Source organism: Rattus rattus, chromosome 12, assembly GCF_011064425.1.
Source record: "Rattus rattus isolate New Zealand chromosome 12, Rrattus_CSIRO_v1, whole genome shotgun sequence".
Taxonomy (NCBI): domain Eukaryota; kingdom Metazoa; phylum Chordata; class Mammalia; order Rodentia; family Muridae; genus Rattus; species Rattus rattus.
The window spans coordinates 90,143,603-90,162,228 of record NC_046165.1 but is presented as its reverse complement, the minus strand read 5'-3'; the positions used below and the strand labels follow the sequence as shown (position 1 = coordinate 90,162,228).

Genomic DNA, 18,626 nt, shown 5'->3' with positions numbered 1-18,626 from the left:
CAGGGTCCTGGGGTGACCAGCACCACACATACACAAAAACACTGACTAGGCTTTGTAAATCATTAATAATTATTTTTTACATTGGTTTCATGAGGATCCTTACCAGAAGCAAATCCCTCCCAGTGACTACGTGTCAACTGCTCCATACAGCCCACAGCCTTGCTCCACACGTTGTCAAACACATAAGCAAGAACATCCTCTTTCATGCAGTAAAATGGTGCAATGGGAGGGTACCCTAACTTCTGTTTCTCTGTAGCTGCTTCTGATTTGTTTCCATGAAATCCCTCTTCCCTGGAATAGAAGCAAGAGGGAAAGATTTCATGATTATTCTTCCCTAAGCACCACCACTGTTTGCGACTCAGAAATGTGCTTGGTGCTGCTCCACCCTCCTCCCCCTCAGCTAATGTAGCACCGGAAGCTGCCTTGTGAGGTAAAGGAGTTCTCAGTAGGAAAACCTGGGTTCCTTTTTAATCTCCACACTGTCCTAGAACCCTACAAAAGAATTGGGGACTGAAATCAACAAGACCTCTGGAGTTCTGTGAGCAGAAACTCCTCAGGAGCCAGTCTATGTGCTGAGGAGAATACCAACAGCCTGGTGCTGAGGAGGGCTGGCTGGCAGCGTGCTTACTTAGCACAGACTACTCTAAAGAAAGACAAAGCAAATTTAGGAAGTGGCTTAGAAAGGGAGAAATGTTCCAGATTTATACAGTGAAGACTGCCCTCAGGCAGCAGAGATCTCCAGAAGGAAACAGGCAGGACAGAGGCTCACGCAGGGCAGTGACCTAAGGAAGAACTAGCTAGGCATTAGTAAGTGGCCTAAGAAGGTCAGAATGACTGTGCTGAGCTGTGTTTACTTGTTTTAACTGTTAAATGTAATTTCAAGGGTAGGATCTCACTATGTAGCCTTGATTGGCTAGAATTCCCTATGTAGCCCTGGCTGCTCTTAAATCTGTGGTGAACAGACTTGCCCCTAAATAACAAATGTTGGAACTACAGGCATATACCATCATTTGGTGAAACAAATCAAACTGCAAAGAAGGACTCATAATGAAAAGGCTGTCTCCTACATGTCTGATCCTCGTCCCTTAGCAGAAGCAGATGTTCTTTACTGTTCCAAAGAACCAACCACACCATGTGTTACACTGCACATCATCTTATTCACCAGGGCACCTGCAACTGCTCTCTCTAATACAGATGAGCCTGTCTCTTAGAGAACGGTTGGAGCATCCCAGCGATGCACCATGTGTGTCCAACTAGCCAGGCCTTTTCCCACTAAGGTCAGTACTCTAACTGTTATACAGTGCTTCACTTCATGAGCGACTGCATCTGTAGAACAGAACCCTAGAAATACAACTAGTGAGGTAAAGGGCACCTGCTTTGCAATTTGAAAGACCAGGTCCACCATCTTCTCAAGAGATTCTTTATTCCAATAGTGAAAGAAGATGCCATTTAAGGATAAAGATTTACCTGATTTCCTTGACCTGATGGATCTCACAGAACCCCACCATTGTCTGACATTTATATCTAATGTAAACGTGGTTGAATTTCATAAATTTAAAATGTTTGTTCTGCTCATATCAACTTTCTCTTTATGTCCTTTTCCTGTGTAATCCTTAGTCCTTTTCTTACTGATGTGCATTTTAAGCAAATTAACTCTACGAAAGTGGTGCTGATATTTTTGCCTCGTTTGTCCCTTGTTTGACTTGTATTTCTTTTTTCTATGCAGAAATACTGCCTAGTATCATTTAAGAACTTCTTATATGACTTAGAGATTTTGTATTAGGTTTTAAAAATGCCTTTGAGCCCTAAAATAGTGGCACATAATTTTAATTCCAGCACTTGGAAGGCAGAAACAGGTGGATCTTTGGTGTTCAAGGCCAGCATTGTCTATGTATCAAGTTTCAGACCAGGGAGGGCTCTGTAGTGGGCCCTTGTCACAAACAAACAAGGCTTCCATGTTCATGAACCTACATGATTTGAAGTTTTATATGTGAAATTTAAATTTTGTAGAAAGATAAGTTAGGAATGTGCCTTTTTCCTGGAGTGTCTACGTGTATGAAGCTACTGTTAAAGCTATCACACAAACTCATTTCCTGCAGGACTCTCACTTACATGTGAACACCAGTATCTTCAGTTAGGAACATTTTCCCTGTGGTCCTGGGGTCTCAGCCAGGGCCTTCTGCAGGATAAGCTCTCTACCCCTGAGTTACAAACTCCAGCTCTCACCCCTGAGTTACATACTCCAGCTCTCACCCCTGAGTTACATACTCCAGCTCTCTACCCCTGAGTTACATACTCCACCTCCTGAGTTACATACTCCAGCACTCTACCCCTGGGTTACAAACTCCAGCTCTCTCCCCCTGAGTTACATCCTCCAGCTCTCTCCACTGAGTTACATACTCCAGCTCTCTACACTGAGTTACATACTCCAGCTCTCTACCCTGAGTTACATACTCCCAGCTCTCTACCTCTACACTGAGTTACATACTCCAGCTCTCACCACTGAGTTACATACTCCAGCTCTCACCACTGAGTTACATACTCCAGCTCTCTACCCCTGAGTTACATACTCCAGCTCTCTACCCCTGAGTTACATACTCCAGCTCTCTACACTGAGTTACATACTCCAGCTCTCTACACTGAGTTACATACTCCGGCTCTCTACACTGAGTTACATACTCCAGCTCTCTACACTGAGTTACATACTCCAGCTCTCACCCCTGAGTTACATACTCCAGCACTCTATCCCTGAGTTACATACTCCAGCTCTCTACACTGAGTTACATACTCCGGCTCTCTACACTGAGTTACATACTCCAGCTCTCTCCACTGAGTTACATACTCCAGCTCTCACCACTGAGTTACATACTCCAGCTCTCTCCCCCTTGGTTCCAAAACCCGGTCTTCCCCTCCCTGAGTTACATACTCCAGCTCTCTACACTGAGTTACATACTCCAGCTCTACAAACACCCGCTCTCACCCCTGAGTTACATACTCCAGCACTCTATCCCTGAGTTACATACCCCAGCTCTCTACACTGAGTTACATACTCCAGCTCTCACCACTGAGTTACATACTCCAGCTCTCTACCCCTGAGTTACATACTCCAGCTCTCTACCCCTGAGTTACATACTCCAGCTCTCTACACTGAGTTACATAATTCCAGCTCTCTACACTGAGTTCTCTCCACCTCCACTGAGTTACATACTCCAGCTCTCTACCCTGAGTTACATACTCCAGCACTCCAGCTCTCTACCACTGAGTTACATACTCCGGCTCTCTACCCCTGAGTTACATACTCCAGCTCTCTACCCCTGAGTTACATACTCCAGCTCTCTACCCCTGAGTTACATACTCCAGCTCTCTACCCCTGAGTTACATACTCCAGCTCTCTACCCCTGAGTTACATACTCCAGCTCTCTACCCCTGAGTTACATACTCCAGCTCTCTACCCCTGAGTTACATACTCCAGCTCTCTACCCCTGAGTTACATACTCCAGCTCTCTACCCCTGAGTTACATACTCCAGCTCTCTACCCCTGAGTTACATACTCCAGCTCTCTACCCCTGAGTTACATACTCCGGCTCTCTACCCCTGAGTTACATACTCCGGCCTGTTTTAACTTTTTATTTTGAGACAGTGTCTTCCCAAGTTGGATAAGCTAGTCCAACCTCACTTTATAACCCAGGCTGGCTTTGAACTTGTGACTCTCCTTGACTCAATTTCCTGAATAACTGTGATTATAGGCCTGCTCTAGAAGGTCAATTTTAGTCAGTAACATTCTAAAGGCCACTGTGTCACTTTACAAGAATATATTTTGGTAGCATCCCTAATAAGGCTGCCTTTCAAAGTCTTGCCCATATTTCCTGATTACCATATTATCACTTGGGTTTACTCTCGTCAGAAAAAGGAAGGTGCCCTAGGAGCACATACCAGTCATCTGTATCACAGTTTACGTTAGTCAGTCTACTTCATTCTTTATAACTTAAGAGGAAGGACGGAAGGGACAGACAACCAAAAAACAAAAGACACAAGTAGATGAGAAAGGCCAGGGAAGGAGGGGTCTCTAGAAGATCAAAAGCACTCATTGCAAATTCCCTTACACACGGAGCTGTCTGCTGGCTGTAGGACTGTGAGTCCATGAGTGAGCGAGCACAGGAGTGAAGATGTCTGTAGAAGACACCGCAGGAGGAAGAGAGGTCTACAATCATACGACACCATCGCCAGACGCACCCCCCCCCGGCCTACACAGTGCCGGCACTTCCAGATATGCTGTTAGAATACTGGTCCTGGAAATATTAGGTTTTTTTTTTCCTTTTCTTTTTTTCGGAGCTGGGGACCGAACCCAGGGCCTTGCGCTTGCAAGGCAAACACTCTACCACTGAGCTAAATCCCCAACCCCTAGTTTTTTATACAAGGAGTCATTCCCCATTAACTAGTTTTGTGCGTGATCTGTGTGTGTGTGTGAGTATGGATGTGTGTATGCTATGGTGCACATGTGGAGGTTAAAGGACAACCTTAGGTCTTTGCCTTCCATCGTGTTTGAGATGGAAGCTCTCTTGCTCACTAGTATACTAGTATACTCACTAGTAGGTGCACCAGGCTAATTGTTTGAGATGGAAGCTCTCTTGCTCACTAGTATACTAGTGTACTCACTAGTAGGTGCACCAGGCTAATTGTTTGAGATGGAAGCTCTCTTGCTCACTAGTATACTAGTGTACTCACTAGTAGGTGCACCAGGCTAATTGCTCCATCAGCCTTTGGAGATTCTCCTGTCTCTGCCTCCCAATTCCCTGCACGAAAATATTCTGGAATGACAGACGTCTGTGCTACTGCATTTAGCTTACGTGGGTCTTAGGGATCTGAGTCAGTTTGTCAGGCTTGTATGACAAGCATTTACCCACTGAGCCTTTTTAAATGAGACAGAGTGTAACATAGCCCAGGCTTGCCTTTAACCTTCTCTGCAGCTGAGGATGGGAGCCACATAGCCCAGGCTTGCCTTTAACCTTCTCTGCAGCTGAGGACGGGAGCCACATAGCCCAGGCTTGCCTTTAACCTTCTCTGCAGCTGAGGACGGGAGCCACATAGCCCAGGCTTGCCTTTAACCTTCTCTGCAGCTGAGGACGGGAGCCACATAGCCCAGGCTTGCCTTTAACCTTCTCTGCAGCTGAGGACGGGAGCCACATAGCCCGGGCTTGCCTTTAACCTTCTCTGTAGCTGAGGACGGGAGCCACATAGCCCAGGCTTGCCTTTAACCTTCTCTGTAGCTGAGGACGGGAGCCACATAGCCCAGGCTTGCCTTTAACCTTCTCAGTAGCTGAGGATGGGAGCCACATAGCCTGGGCTTGCCTTTAACCTTCTCTGCAGCTGAGGACGGGAGCCACATAGCCCAGGCTTGCCTTTAACCTTCTCTGTAGCTGAGGACGGGAGCCTCTGCTTCTCTTACTACTACCTCCTGGACACTGGGTTACAGGCCGAGCCACTGCTCCCCGTTTATGTGGTGCTAGGGATTGGACCCAGAGCTTTGTATCTGTCGGGAAGACAATTTACCAACTGAGCCACATCCCAGTTATCGACAACTTTTAATGACTCAGATAGTTTACATTTCAGAAAGGGAGCACGGGGTGTCATGAGAGCACCGAGTTTAGCAGATGAATGAGGTTCTGGCTTGACTGAACCTCAGACAGATCCCTTATTCACTCTGAGCTCACCTGTCCCATTTCCGGGTAGCATCTCATCTATGACTACTGTCAGAATAAAGTAGATAGTTTAAGCATGATTAACTGATAAATTATGTATCCTTTTAAAGTAAGAATTAGATGGCCATAGTGATGCACACCTTTAATCCTAGCACATGGAAGGCAGAGGCAGGTGAATTTGTATGAGTTCGAGTCCAGTCAAGACTACAGATTGAAATCATGTCTCAAAACAAGAATAACAAAGTAAGAAAGTTTATTTTAAACAAAGTTCACACCTCTTCAACTCTTTGATGTTATCACTGGTGATAATTTATAAAAGGATAAAATCAGATTATATAGATAAAATTAGTCATTTAAACATCTGATTATAGAAAAGGCAAACCGTAAGTGGAGAAGAAGGTATGGAGGACCCTGGTGTGTGGGAGCAACAGGACATGAGCTGTGCATGTGGGAGCTAACTGGAAACAGATTCCAAATGGTTACAAATCTACTTCAGGTGACATTAGTAATCAGTCTCTAAAAAAGTAGACGCTAATAGATACACCAGAGTGAGACTCTTGAAAGGTGGTACTCACATATCTGTGTGGTCAAAAGCTAGGTACTCCTCGATTATTCCTTCAGAGAAGATTATACAGTCCGCCTCCTCTCCATCAGCAGACGAGCCAGAGGCTTTGGTGCTGGGAGATGCTTTGTAAGACGATGAAAAGTGTAACTTCTTTCCCCTTATACCAAATCTTGGAGAGGGAAGAAAAGGTACTATTAATGACGTACTAGAACAGCTCTCACACAGCTGGCAGCATAGCGTGGTAACAGAACCTTGGGCAAACCTTCTTGCCCTGGCAATACCCTAGCTATTCTAACTGTTTCCCAGTGCTAGGGGCATTACCCTCGGTACCTGACCATGCTAGGTGATACTGCCTGGCTCTGACTTGGACTCCTCTTCTGATGGTAACATGGGATCTTTTCATACAACTGATGGCCACTCACGTACATTTAGAGAGCTGTCTATTTGTATCCTCTGTCCATTTTCAGCTAGGTTGTTTTAGTTTTGAGTTGTAGAAATTCCTTGTACCTTCCGGCTTTGCAAACACGTTATCCTATTCTCTCTTTCTTATTTGCACTCAGGAATCTGACTAGTTTTGATTTTGCCTATGATATTATGTCCTAGAAATCACTGTAAAGCCAAGTGTCATGGAAGCTTCCCCTGTTTCATGTAGGGTTGCTGTTCTCTGTACACCATGGCAAGGGCTGACTTCCTTACCTAGGAGGTGGAATCTAGTTCTCCCACAGCACTGTTCTCAACAGCATCTGTTGAAATTTGTATTTACAATAAATATAGCTGGGTAGAATATGCAGGTGGATCTCTGAGTTTGAGGCTATCTTGGTCTACACAGTGAGTTCCAGGCCAGCCAGGGCTACATAGTGAAACCCTATTTAGACACAACTGTTAAATTAACCTGAAGCAGAAGAATGCATAGTTTATCCCTGCAAACTCAACTTTTCAGGTTTCTTTTTCTTTCTTTCTTTCTTTCTTTCTTTCTTTCTTTTTTCTTTCTTCCCCTTCCTTCCTTCCTTCCTTCCTTCCTTCCTTCCTTCCTTCCTTCCTTCCTTCCTTCTTTCCTGGTTTATGATTTAACTTCCTGGACTACCATTTTGACCCACATACTACTATTTATGCTGAAGACAACCTTATTTGAAACCATAATCTCATTTATACATTAGTCTGCTTTTTTGTGCATTCTGTTATCATGTAAACATGTTATGTTCTCACTTAGAAGAAGTTGAAGGATGTCAGTGGTATCTAAGGCACTGTGGTAGGTGTCAGTCAGACATACACAAAATGACTGAATTGCTTATGTGTGGCTCCTTCCCAGGCCAAGAACACTTTCCAAATGAAAGTGGACCAACCCCATTTGAATGCATTTAAGATATGAGAGGCAATTAACATCAGGAGGATTGCTGAATGAGAGACAAGAAAGTGACAGACAAGAAAGCAGCAGGTAGGGCCAGCTTATTAATTTTTATATATTTATCTTAAAGGCAATGGGAATCTATTAGAAGCTTTTTTAATGCAATGTGGCAAATTGATAGGATTTTTGTAGAGACTCTCAGCCATTGATAAACCTTATTTTATGGCAACCTGTTATGTTAACTTAAAACACCCAGGACACACTTCTCTGATACTTCCTAGAACAGAACATGGTCAAAAAGCAGACCTAGGCCACACATCTCAGAACCCAGGCTCTGCCCCTGTGTCTCCACCCTCCCAAGGAGCCATCGCAGCAAGCTAGAGGACTGACTGATGTGCTTGCATCAAGCTGGAGGACTGACTGATGTGCTTGCATCATGAAATACTTACATGGTAGACTCTCTTTCTTGAGGCAAGATTGCTTCATGTGAAGCTGACACAGCAGAAGGGGATCTAGGGTACAATCCATAGCCTTCACTCGAAGTGATTATCTGCCTACCCAGAATCCTTCAAACAAAAACAGACACAGTGAAGGCCTTCCCTTGGCCTGCATGTAAAAGCTAAGCACTTTAGCACCAAGTCTGATGGCTCTCCTAGAACGTCTACAAAGTCAGTCAGACACTGATTATGAAGGACTCTTCCCTTTGACAGGATATTTATGGAAAAAATAAAGCCATTGTGCAGAAACTTCAAACCCAAGAAACGCTAGGGGTGCAGGGCAGTGCAGTGCAGTGGTAGGACACCTCCTAGGGGTGCAGTGCAGTGCAGTGGTAGGACACCTCCTAGGGGTGCAGTGCAGTGCAGCGGTAGGACACCTCCTAGCCTTGCAGGGCAGTGCAGTGCAGCGATAGGACACCTCCTAGGGGTGCAGGGTAGTGCAGTGCAGTGGTAGGACACCTCCTAGGGGTGCAGTGCAGTGCAGCGGTAGGACACCTCCTAGGGGTGCAGGGCAGTGCAGTGCAGTGGTAGGACACCTCCTAGGGGTGCAGGGCAGTGCAGTGCAGCGGTAGGACACCTCCTAGGGGTGCAGTGCAGTGCAGCAGTAGGATACCTCCTAGCCTGACAAGGCTCTGGGTTCAATCCCTAGTACATCCCACACCACATTCCCCCACCCCCCATACACCTTTCAAAAGAAAGGTTCTCTGGAATGTCCTGACACTCAAAGCCAGCTACTGATATATTTTACTTGGCTTGTGACATGATGGCCCATGTCTGCAATCCCAGGAGGCGGAGGCTGGAGGAGGAGTCAGAGTTCAAGATCATCAGCTCAGATGCGGAGTTCCATGCTTGGAGCTCGAGAGAGAGCTCAGAGGTTAAGAGCACTTTCTGCTGTTGCAGAGGACCAGGTTCAGTTTCCAACGCCTACACGGCAGTTCACACTGTCTGTACACGGCAGTTCACACTGTCTGTACACGGCAGTTCACACTGTACATGGCAGTTCACACTGTCTGTAACTGCAGTTTCAGACAGTCAGACCCTCTTCTGGTCCCCATGGGCACCCGGTGGATGTGCAGTATGTGTACATACATTTAGGCAAACAGAACATTTAAGGAGGGCTTTTTTGTTTTGCTTTGTTATTTTTGTTTTTGAGACAGGGTTACACTATGTAGCTCTGGCTGTCCTGGATCCCACTATGTAGATCAGGCTGGCCCTGAACTCATAGAGATCTACCTGCCTCTGGAATGCTAGGACTAAAGGCATGTGACACCATACCCAGCCTAAGAAAAAATACTTTTTAAAAAAGTTCAGGGCCAACCTGGGATACCTGAGACCTTTTCTCATATGTACACAGACACATTTATAAAACAGTTTAGGACTGGAGAGATGGCTCAGCGGATAAGAGCACTGACTGCTCTTCCAGAAGTCCTGAGTTCAATTCCCAGCAACCACATGGTGGCTCACAACCATCTGTAATGGGATCTGATGCCTTCTTCTGGTGTGTCTGAAGACAGCTACAGTGTACTCATGTACATTGAATAAATAAACCTTAAAAAAAACCCAAAAAATGTTTTACTCATAGCTAGATGTGGTGGCCAAGGGGGGCAGAGGCAGGCAGATAAATGAGTTGGAAGCCAGCCTGGTCTACACAGTGAGGCCCTGTCTCCAAAAATCAAAAAGTTCAATTAGAATGACATGCTTTTAGGATAAACTTGTACTGACTTGACTTTTCTTTCAGCTGAGGCTTTGTATAACATGGCTTTAGATAATTTAATCAAAATCATATATGTTAAAAACAAACAAACAAACAAACCAAAAAGCAAAACAAAGAAACAAAAACCATGCCTGGGCCAGGTGAGCCTTTAAACCCCAGCACTCTGGAGACAGAGAGGAGGGCCAACCTGGGATACCTGATACGGCCAGTCTGGTCTACAGAGTGAGCTCCTACACAGCCGACCTTTCATAGTGAGACCCTATCTGAGAAATAATCTACAGCCCAGAGAGGTTCCCGGATCCGCGAGCTGGCACCTGAGGTGAGGGAAGCTGGACGCCCACTGCTGGCACTCTCTCTGCAGGCTCTGTGTGTGCACGCTTGGCTTCTGTTCATACAGGAGCTCATCAATGGCCGTGAACATGGCCTGCACTTTCTCAGTGGCATTCTGGTCAAGTTCCTAGAAACAAACAAAGGCAATCCCACAGACGGTTAGATGAGACGAGCTATTAATATAATAGATCTACTGGGAGCTCTACATGATCAAACACAATCCCACAGACGTTCAGATGAGCTACTGGTAGAAGAGATCTACTGGGAGTGTCTACACGGCTAGCTATTCTTTACACTTCACTTTACGCTTTCACACCAGATATTTTCATGCACTTACGAGTCACTGAGATGCGAGAGGTATAGACTTTGTGTCTGATTAATTTTGGTGTGTGCTTTTTGTTGGCAAATTCTTTATAATTAAATTTTAATTTTTGAAAAAATCTTATAGTGTATTACAGAATGAGCGCCAGTGGATGTCATAACATGAACTTTCTATTTTTAAGCCAACTCAGGCTCACAAGTTGTCATCTTCTTTATAAAATTAAAAAAAAAGATTTATTTATCTTTATGTGGTGTTTTGCTTGCATGCAAGAGTGGCAGATCCCCTGGAATTGGAGTTACAGACAGCTGTTATTGAACCTGGGTCCTCTGAAGAGGAGCCAGTGCACTTAACCACTCAGCCATCTTTCCAGCTTTCCGCAAGTTATCTTCTGAACTCCATATTCATACCATAGCATTGTGTCTCCAACACAGATATAGATACACACATAGACAGACGCATATACAGGCACACACAGACACAGACACGCACACAAGCACAGGCACAGATACAGACACATGCACATATATATACACACAGACATACACACATACATACACACAGACACAGACATACACACACACAGGCACAGATAGAGACAGACAGACAGACAGACACACACACACACACACACACACATACACACACACACACTCAATCTCCACCACTGCAAATACAAACAGCAGCAATCATATTTTGCTATCTTAGAGCTCATTTGAGGCACTGTGTTTATAAAGGGAAGTTAAGGCAGGGGGCGTTCATGCCAAGGAGTGGAAGAGATCAGAAACATGTACATGACATTTAGAGCCTAAAAAGACGGATCACAACACAGAGGTCATGGGACTGTTTGGCTGGCTCACTGAAGCCTCCTGGTCAGGCGTGGGATTCATTCACCAGGAGGAGTTTGATGCCCACAGGTGCAGTCCTGTTCCCCTGCTCCACACCATTTGTGCGTCTTCCCCAGATTCACCACCTTAGATCTCCTCTACCCACACACCTTTTCAGTTCTAACAACGTTTATCTATGAAATACAAGTTTCTTGTCCTCTTATGTGTGTCTGTGTGAGGCCAGAAGAGCCCAGGGCATCAGGTTTTCTCTCCATCACGCTGTGCCTGTTCCTGAGATGGGGCTCTTCTCCAGTCTGGGGCTTGAGTCTCAGCCAGGCTGGAAGTAAGCACCGCTATCTTGAGGTTATAGGCACGGGGGGTGGGAGACCCAGCTTACAGCCACTGGGGAGGCACCCGGCTTACAGCCATTGGGGTTGGGAGACCCAGCTTACAGCCATTGGGGAGGCACCCAGCTTACAGCCATTGGGGAGGCACCCAGCTTACAGCCATTGGGGAGGCACCCGGCTTGTTATATGGATGCTGGGATCATAACTGGTCCCAGTGATATTTAACCACTGAGCTATTTTGCCAGCCCCCTCTGACATTTATCTGTCTGAAATCTGAAAGTCCTTTTCTCTTTCTTTACATGATCACCTCTTCAGTCCTAAGTCTCAGCCTGTTATACACTCTAGTCTCAAGTAAATACCCTTGTTACATGCTGTTTCAGCACTGTGCTACAGGTCACTCCCTGTACCTTACATCCTTGTCAGTCTCCTCACCCTAAATCCTAAGGTAACTACAGCAACAGACAGATATGTTCAAAATATTCTCTGAAGAAACTAATACAATCTGAAAATCCAAAGTTAAATCTGGAAATGCTCTCACTACAACATGTTAACACCAACACTATTATATATACTATCTAGTTGATGGCTGTGGAGCAGTAATAAACACCCACATTAACAATGGTGAGTGACAAAAGGAGACTACAAAATAGTATATACATGCAAATAACTGAGGAACATACACTCATGAAAAACGACTGGAAAGTGACTAATGGTAGTAACAAAAGATTTAAACAATCAGGTGACTCCATGAAGAACAGCTGACTATGGACAGATGCCTCAGTGGATTAAGATGCTAGCCTGCAAGCCTTACACCCACGTAAAGATGGGATTAAATAACTTTACGAAGTTGTCCTATGCCCTCCACAAATGGACCAAGGTACCAGCACCCACACATACATAATATGCATGCATGCACAGTTTTTACAAATTAAATTGAAAAAGTATAAAAGCCATGCACAGTGGCACATGCTTTTAATCTCAGCACTCAGGAGTAAGAGACAGGTAGGTCTCTATGAGTGTGGGGCCAGTCTGTGTGTGTGGTGGGGGGTGGTGTTTGTGTGTGTGTGTGTGTGTGGAACTTTGTCTCAAAACATCGATGCAGAATAAAATGCCTGGGCGTGGAGGTGCATCCTTTAATTGCAGCACTGGGGAGGCAGAGGCATGTGGAGCTCTGTGAGTTTGAGGCTAGCCTGGTCTATATAAGTGAGTTACACAAAAAGACCTTGTCTCAAAAACAATAAACAAACAAGTAAGGTTAAAAGTGATCAAGGAAAACACCTACTGTTAACCTCTGACCTCCATAGTTGTTTACATGGCAAGCATACACACACACGTGGGCGCACGCGTGCGCGCGCGCGCGCACACACACACACACACACACACACACTCTGTGCAGAAGAGGGAAGCAATGACGATTCCTCAGTTCCTAGGACTGCAGCAGAATGATTAGCAGACAACTCACACCATATCCCCAAGAGAAGTCGGAGCTGCCTTCTGTCGAGACCCCTGTGCCTGCGTAGCTTGGAAAAGCAGAGTGCGAATTCCCAGTGTCAGTTGATGTAATCGGTGATTCTTGGGTGATGTCAGATTCACTAAATGGATAATTTGAGAGAAGGGGAGAAAATTCTTGATTCCTCAGCAACTTATCAGGTGGTAAGTAAGCATACACTATATGAGTAGAGGCAAAAATAAACTTGGAATTCAAGCGCCCTGTAAGGCCTTGTCTGTATAGAACGGATGGCAGCTGTGGTGAAGAGTGTCTGTCAGCTTGTGTGGACTTCGTACTCACCTGTACGGGACACTCACTCTTTCCCACGAGAGATGCTTCAGAAATCTAACAATGTCTGGACTTGTTCAGTGCCTGCAGCTCCTCAAGGACATTTACAGACACCATCTCATCTAACCCTTGACACTGTAGCCTGCCAGTGCAGGTCTAATTGACTCTCTTAGAATTCTAGGAATCACAGTTTTATTTCCAGGTTTGACACTAGGTTTTGGCTTTACAGTTTCCCCTGACAGCACATTGTTCCTCAGACCTCGCTGAAGCTAGTCTCCTAACTCCTTTTCTTAGTATCCACAGTTATTACTCAGGGCTCACTATATGACACGTGCTGTGTGAAGTCTGATTATTGGTTTTTTTTTTTTTTTTTTTTTTTTTTTTTGAAGCTGGGGACCAACTTAGGACCTTGCGCTTGCTAGGCAAGCACTCTACCATTGAGCCAAATTCCCAACCCCTGATTATTGTTAGTAGTGTTTTTTTTTATTCTTGGTCAAACCAACTAAAGATTTGTTGCTTTTCCTGGCTAGCTTCCAAAGAACCAACTTCTGATTGTTGTTCTATTTCATTATCCATTAACTCACTTGCCCAATGGTACTCAAATAATAAAAGTCAGGAATAGAATTAAAATCGCAGATCTGATCCATTTTTTAATTTAACTACTTAACAACTACACAATGTCACCTCTGGTGGGCTGGAGAGCTGTCTCTAAAGTTAGAACATGCACTGCTTTACAAGAGGACGCAAGTTCAGTTCTCAGCACCCATGCTGGGCAGCTCCCAGGGGCGGCAGCTCGCGCTTCTCTCTCTCTCTCTCTCTCTCTCTCTCTCTCTCTCTCTCTCTCTCTCTCACACACACACACACACACACACACACACACACACACACACAGACACACACAGACACACACAGACACACACACGCACGCACACACGCACAGACAGCTCTAGGCTCTGTGGGCACCTGCAGGTGTCTGTACAAGTGCTCACTTGTGCTCCCCTCCTCCCCAACTCATGGGGGGCGTGGGGGAGAGAGGGGGCAGACAGACAGACAGACAGGCAGAAAGGCTTTGCAATCCAAGCTCCAGCAAGCTTCCTGCTCAGGCTCTCATAGAGATAACATTTCTTATTTTGTCTCACTAGCACGGGCGTGGTCCCAATGAACAGAACCATAAGCGAGCACAACGAGCGAGCGGCTATGCTTTGTGCAGTACCTCTGAGAACTCGTGTCCTTCTCATGGCTGTCGTTGGTAGAGGGAACGTCACCCAGCTGCTCTGGAAGGGGATGGTGGGTCAGAGCGTGCTTTGTCAGTCCTTTCCTGTGAAAGACAGCAAGACAGTCTTCTCTTGATATTTACACTTCCTGAAGGAAGTCACTGGCTTACAGTATTGACAATTCCTATTATTCTCCGCATATGTGCATGTGAAGACTGGGACCAGCCTGTGAGAGTTGGTTCTCTCCTTCCACTTTGTGAGTCCTGGAACTGAACTTGGTTGTCAGCCTTGGTGGCAAGTACTTTTACATGCTGACCATCTTGCCAGCCCCTGGTGAAAATACTTAAAAACAATTAAAAAAATTTGTGTAGGTGTCTATGCCTGTGTGAACTTGAATGTATCACATGCACAAAGGCTATCAAGTCTGAACCTCGAGTTACAGGCAGCTGTGAGCCCGATGTGGCTGCTGGAACTAAACTCGGGTCCTCTGCAAGAACAGTCAGTGCTCTTAACTTTGAGCCACCTTTTCAGTCCCACCATACACTTTAAACCATGTCTACCACTAGAGAGAGAAAAACTCAAGTGTACATTCCTAGCTTTACAAATATAGAACAATTCACTAAAATCTCAAAATGTCCATCTCCACTGAGAAGCCTGGGAACCGGACTACTTAGGTTTAATGTTGACTATAATTTACTAATCATATTGTCATATTATTTAATCCTGTGCTTTAAGGGAAACGCATGTACTAGGGGTTCATGATGTATGTTTGCATATTAAAGACCTGGGGCACTCCCTCTAAAGAAACTTGTAAGACTGCTTAACCTACAATGTCTCCTGAATATACCTGACTAGAGAATTTTGTGGGGGAGGTGATGCCTACTCTAGATAGTTATGTCTGGAAGATGTAATAACTAATGCATGGTTTATTCCAGCAGACAAGCCCAGCAGAAAACAGATTCCGGGGAGAAGTTCCCAACAGATAGATGATTAAAAAGTTATGAATGTTTTACATTTCAGGTGGTCACACACACACAGACATCACACCTTGCTTATATGTTTAAATAAAATTTTAAATGAAAGTCAAGGCTGGGAATACAGCTTAGCAGTATTAGCACATCTGGGGCACTGAGTTCAATACATAAAGTCAATTCTGCTAAACTCTTAACATCTATAACTAGTAACTGTTCGAAAATGCTACTGCTTTAAAATGAACCAACACGGTAACATCTAACATTAAAAATTCATTTAAATTCACTCTCATATGTATGCATTTAATCCTTATGGTTCACTCCACTATGATTCCCTTTTAGAAAGGTTATTTTTAGGAACTTTAAAAAATAGCATCAAGAACAAATTGTATAACTACATAGGTTCAGTAATTCCAGCTCAGAAAATGACTATCCAGAGTTTCTTCATTAAAAAAAATGTATTTTTAGCCTCTCTGGTTAGAAATAATTATAAAAGCAAATCTGGGGCTGATGAGATGGCCCAGGAAATAGAGGTACTTGCCCCCAAACCTCATGACCCGAAGACTCACATAGTGGAAGAGGTGACTCTTGTAAGCTGTCTTCTAACCTCTAAATGTGTGCTATGGTGCATGTGCATGCACATGTGAACATACGCACTGAATGAAATCTTTAAAATTAAGAGCAGATTTTAAGTTAAACCCTTCTCACTTTGGGGAAATGACTGTTTCTTAGTTTTATTCCCTAAAGAGCTTATTATCTGATTTGCTATTCCTTAACAGATAGCATGAAAGGCAAGGAGCGGTTCTGTCCTTTATATGGCTTTTACCAAGTAAAGGTGGAAGAGCAGAGTGGGGTCATCACGTATTGAGGACCTACTGTGCACCAGCCCTATGCCATCATTTTAGACATGCTTGTACATCTTATTTGTATGCATAGACAGGAAGGTCCAGATCTAGTAATTTTCCTTAAAAGCTACGTGGCAAGAAAAGTATCCATCTAAAAGTCTCAGGTGTGACTTTAAATGCATGTTATTGGCATGGATGATAGTGTATGGCTGCAGGAGTTACTTAGTTCAATAAGGAGGAACAATGGGACTTGGATTTTTGAAAGTTCAGGCTCTATTGGCTTCAGATGTGGAACCTTTCTAATTTTATCTGAGAAATAGAAGCTAGTTATAGCCATCTTTCAGAACTGTTGAAAGGATCAAGAAACTGAAGGTCTTTTGAAATTGCAATGTACCAGCAAACGGTAAGGCACCAAGTTACAACACTTTACTAAGGGTACAAAGCAGGTCTTTAAAACTACAAGTGCTTGCTTTTTACGGACAAACAAAACTGATCACTGTTTGCAGGGGGTGTGTCGGCAATGTGTGTAATAGCTTGACAACAGGCTTTAGAATAGAACTGACACTTGGTGTGTACTTCTGAGCTGCACCACCTTCTAGGTACAATCTTTAGATCTGTGATCTTTATTTGTAGGATATGCAAAATTAGTCTCAACCTGATTTTGCTATTGCATTCAAGCATACAGCTTTGCATGTTGTTTTGAACTAGACACATCCAACTTTATTGTAGCATTCAGCTATTATCTTCAGTGGTGTCAAAAGCACTGTGGGGGACAATAAATGCTTCTGAAGATCCACTCCCTCAATTCAGGTAGTAACCGCCCAAAAGGCAGTCCTAGGATAGCATGGATGACATACTCTCAGCTGGTGACCCAAGGACAAAAGGCACGACTTCCACCAGGTTTAGGAGAGAAAAATTCAGGATATTTTTCGTCCCTATGCCTAGGACGGGAAAGGAGAGGACGGGTTAAACAGGGTCCCTTCAACTCCTGCGGCCCAGGCTGGGCGAACAGAGCAATTCACTCACAGCTCCACGCTCTGTGGCACGGCCTTCCGAGTGTATCTGGAGATCATTCTCGTTTTTCTCCTCGGCGGCCGGGGCGGGCAAGCCAGGGCGGGGGCCTCGGGGCCTGGCCCTCCCGCCGGCTCCGGCCCGGCCCCCTCCTGCCACCTACCGGCCCCGTCTCGCCCCGTCTCGCCCCGTCGCTTAGATTCCGGACCGCCACCTCCCAGAGTTCCCACTCTATAGTCTTCCGACCTGCCTCCTTCCTTTCGTGAGCGGAAGTGACGAAGGAATATAGGCTCGTTCAGAAATTGGCTCCGGTGCGCCTTAATGACTACTCCCAAGGTTCCGGAGATTCATGGCTTCCAGGCTTTCAGGCGTGGGCCCAAGCGAACGTGAGAACACTGCCTGGTCGGGGATTGGGCAGTTGGTGGTAGCCTCTCCCCAAGAGTCCTAGTGGAAGAGGCGGCCAAGGAAAGGTGCCAGAGCAGAGGCACACGAGAGAGCTAGTAAACGAATCGCTTTACTTTTGTCAGGTGGAAGAAGAGAGTCTAGTTTGGTGAAAGAGCACTAGACCGCGCCAGGGCAGTGCTCCTGGGTCGCTTCTTTCCGTGCTGTCAGGTATGTCACTTACCCGCATGATCTCGAGTCCAATTCTGACTCTGTAGAATCTACATAAAGAGTCCTTCTTGGATTTAGGGGGTGGGGGGTGGGGGGTAGGGGGTAGAACTTTTCCTTGATCCTCCGGGTTGAGAGGCAGCACGATTCTAATTTACAGTGGTGTGTGAGTAGGTAGTTACATAGAAGATGCAGGTTCCTTATTGGTTCATTGCAAAGCCAAGTAAGCTTAAGAATTAAATTGCTGCATTAGGTGGGCATCCGGAACCATGGAGAATTATTTTGGAATGGAACTCTAACACACAAATGTTTGCAGTTTTAAATCTTCTGTAGAAGCCCTGTAGAGCAAGGGACACTGCCTTGTAACGCACCTAATAACACAATTTTAAACTAAGGAGGTATTTTAGAGATGGGAGACTTAACACTTTCATTTCATGATTAATTATAAAGCTCATGAAAGTAGAGTGCCCAAAGTATGCAGCGAATTGAAGCACAGTTGAAGGTTTTGAGAGGAAAAATAACAGATAGTAATATAATGTTTTCAAACTGTATTACA

The 18,626-nt window shown here is 45.0% G+C and overlaps 2 protein-coding genes across 7 annotated transcripts in view; one reads left to right on the top strand and one right to left on the bottom strand.

Moving 5' to 3' along the window:
- The window catches only part of Fam149b1 (family with sequence similarity 149 member B1), a 38,220-nt gene extending 20,505 nt beyond the window's left edge, over positions 1–17,715 (bottom strand). For 4 of the 6 annotated variants that reach the window (XM_032918371.1, XM_032918374.1, XM_032918373.1 and 1 more), the window contains exons 1-7: positions 17,477–17,715; positions 14,634–14,738; positions 13,106–13,235; positions 10,135–10,277; positions 8,059–8,175; positions 6,275–6,433; positions 104–291 (exon numbers count right to left, since the gene is read on the bottom strand). In XM_032918371.1, coding sequence (XP_032774262.1) covers positions 104–291; positions 6,275–6,433; positions 8,059–8,175; positions 10,135–10,277; positions 13,106–13,235; positions 14,634–14,738; positions 17,477–17,523 — 889 coding nt within the window. In that variant the 5' untranslated portion in view covers positions 17,524–17,715. The remainder of the gene's footprint in view (positions 1–103; positions 292–6,274; positions 6,434–8,058; positions 8,176–10,134; positions 10,278–13,105; positions 13,236–14,633; positions 14,739–17,476) is intronic. The other 2 variants (XM_032918375.1, XM_032918370.1) reach the window with 2 other exon arrangements.
- A 92-nt stretch (positions 17,716–17,807) lies between these two features.
- Ecd (ecdysoneless cell cycle regulator) overlaps positions 17,808–18,626 on the top strand; it is a 30,664-nt gene continuing 29,845 nt past the window's right edge. The window contains 1 exon segment of the mRNA XM_032918376.1: positions 17,808–18,073. The gene's annotated coding sequence lies outside the window, so the exon portion shown is untranslated.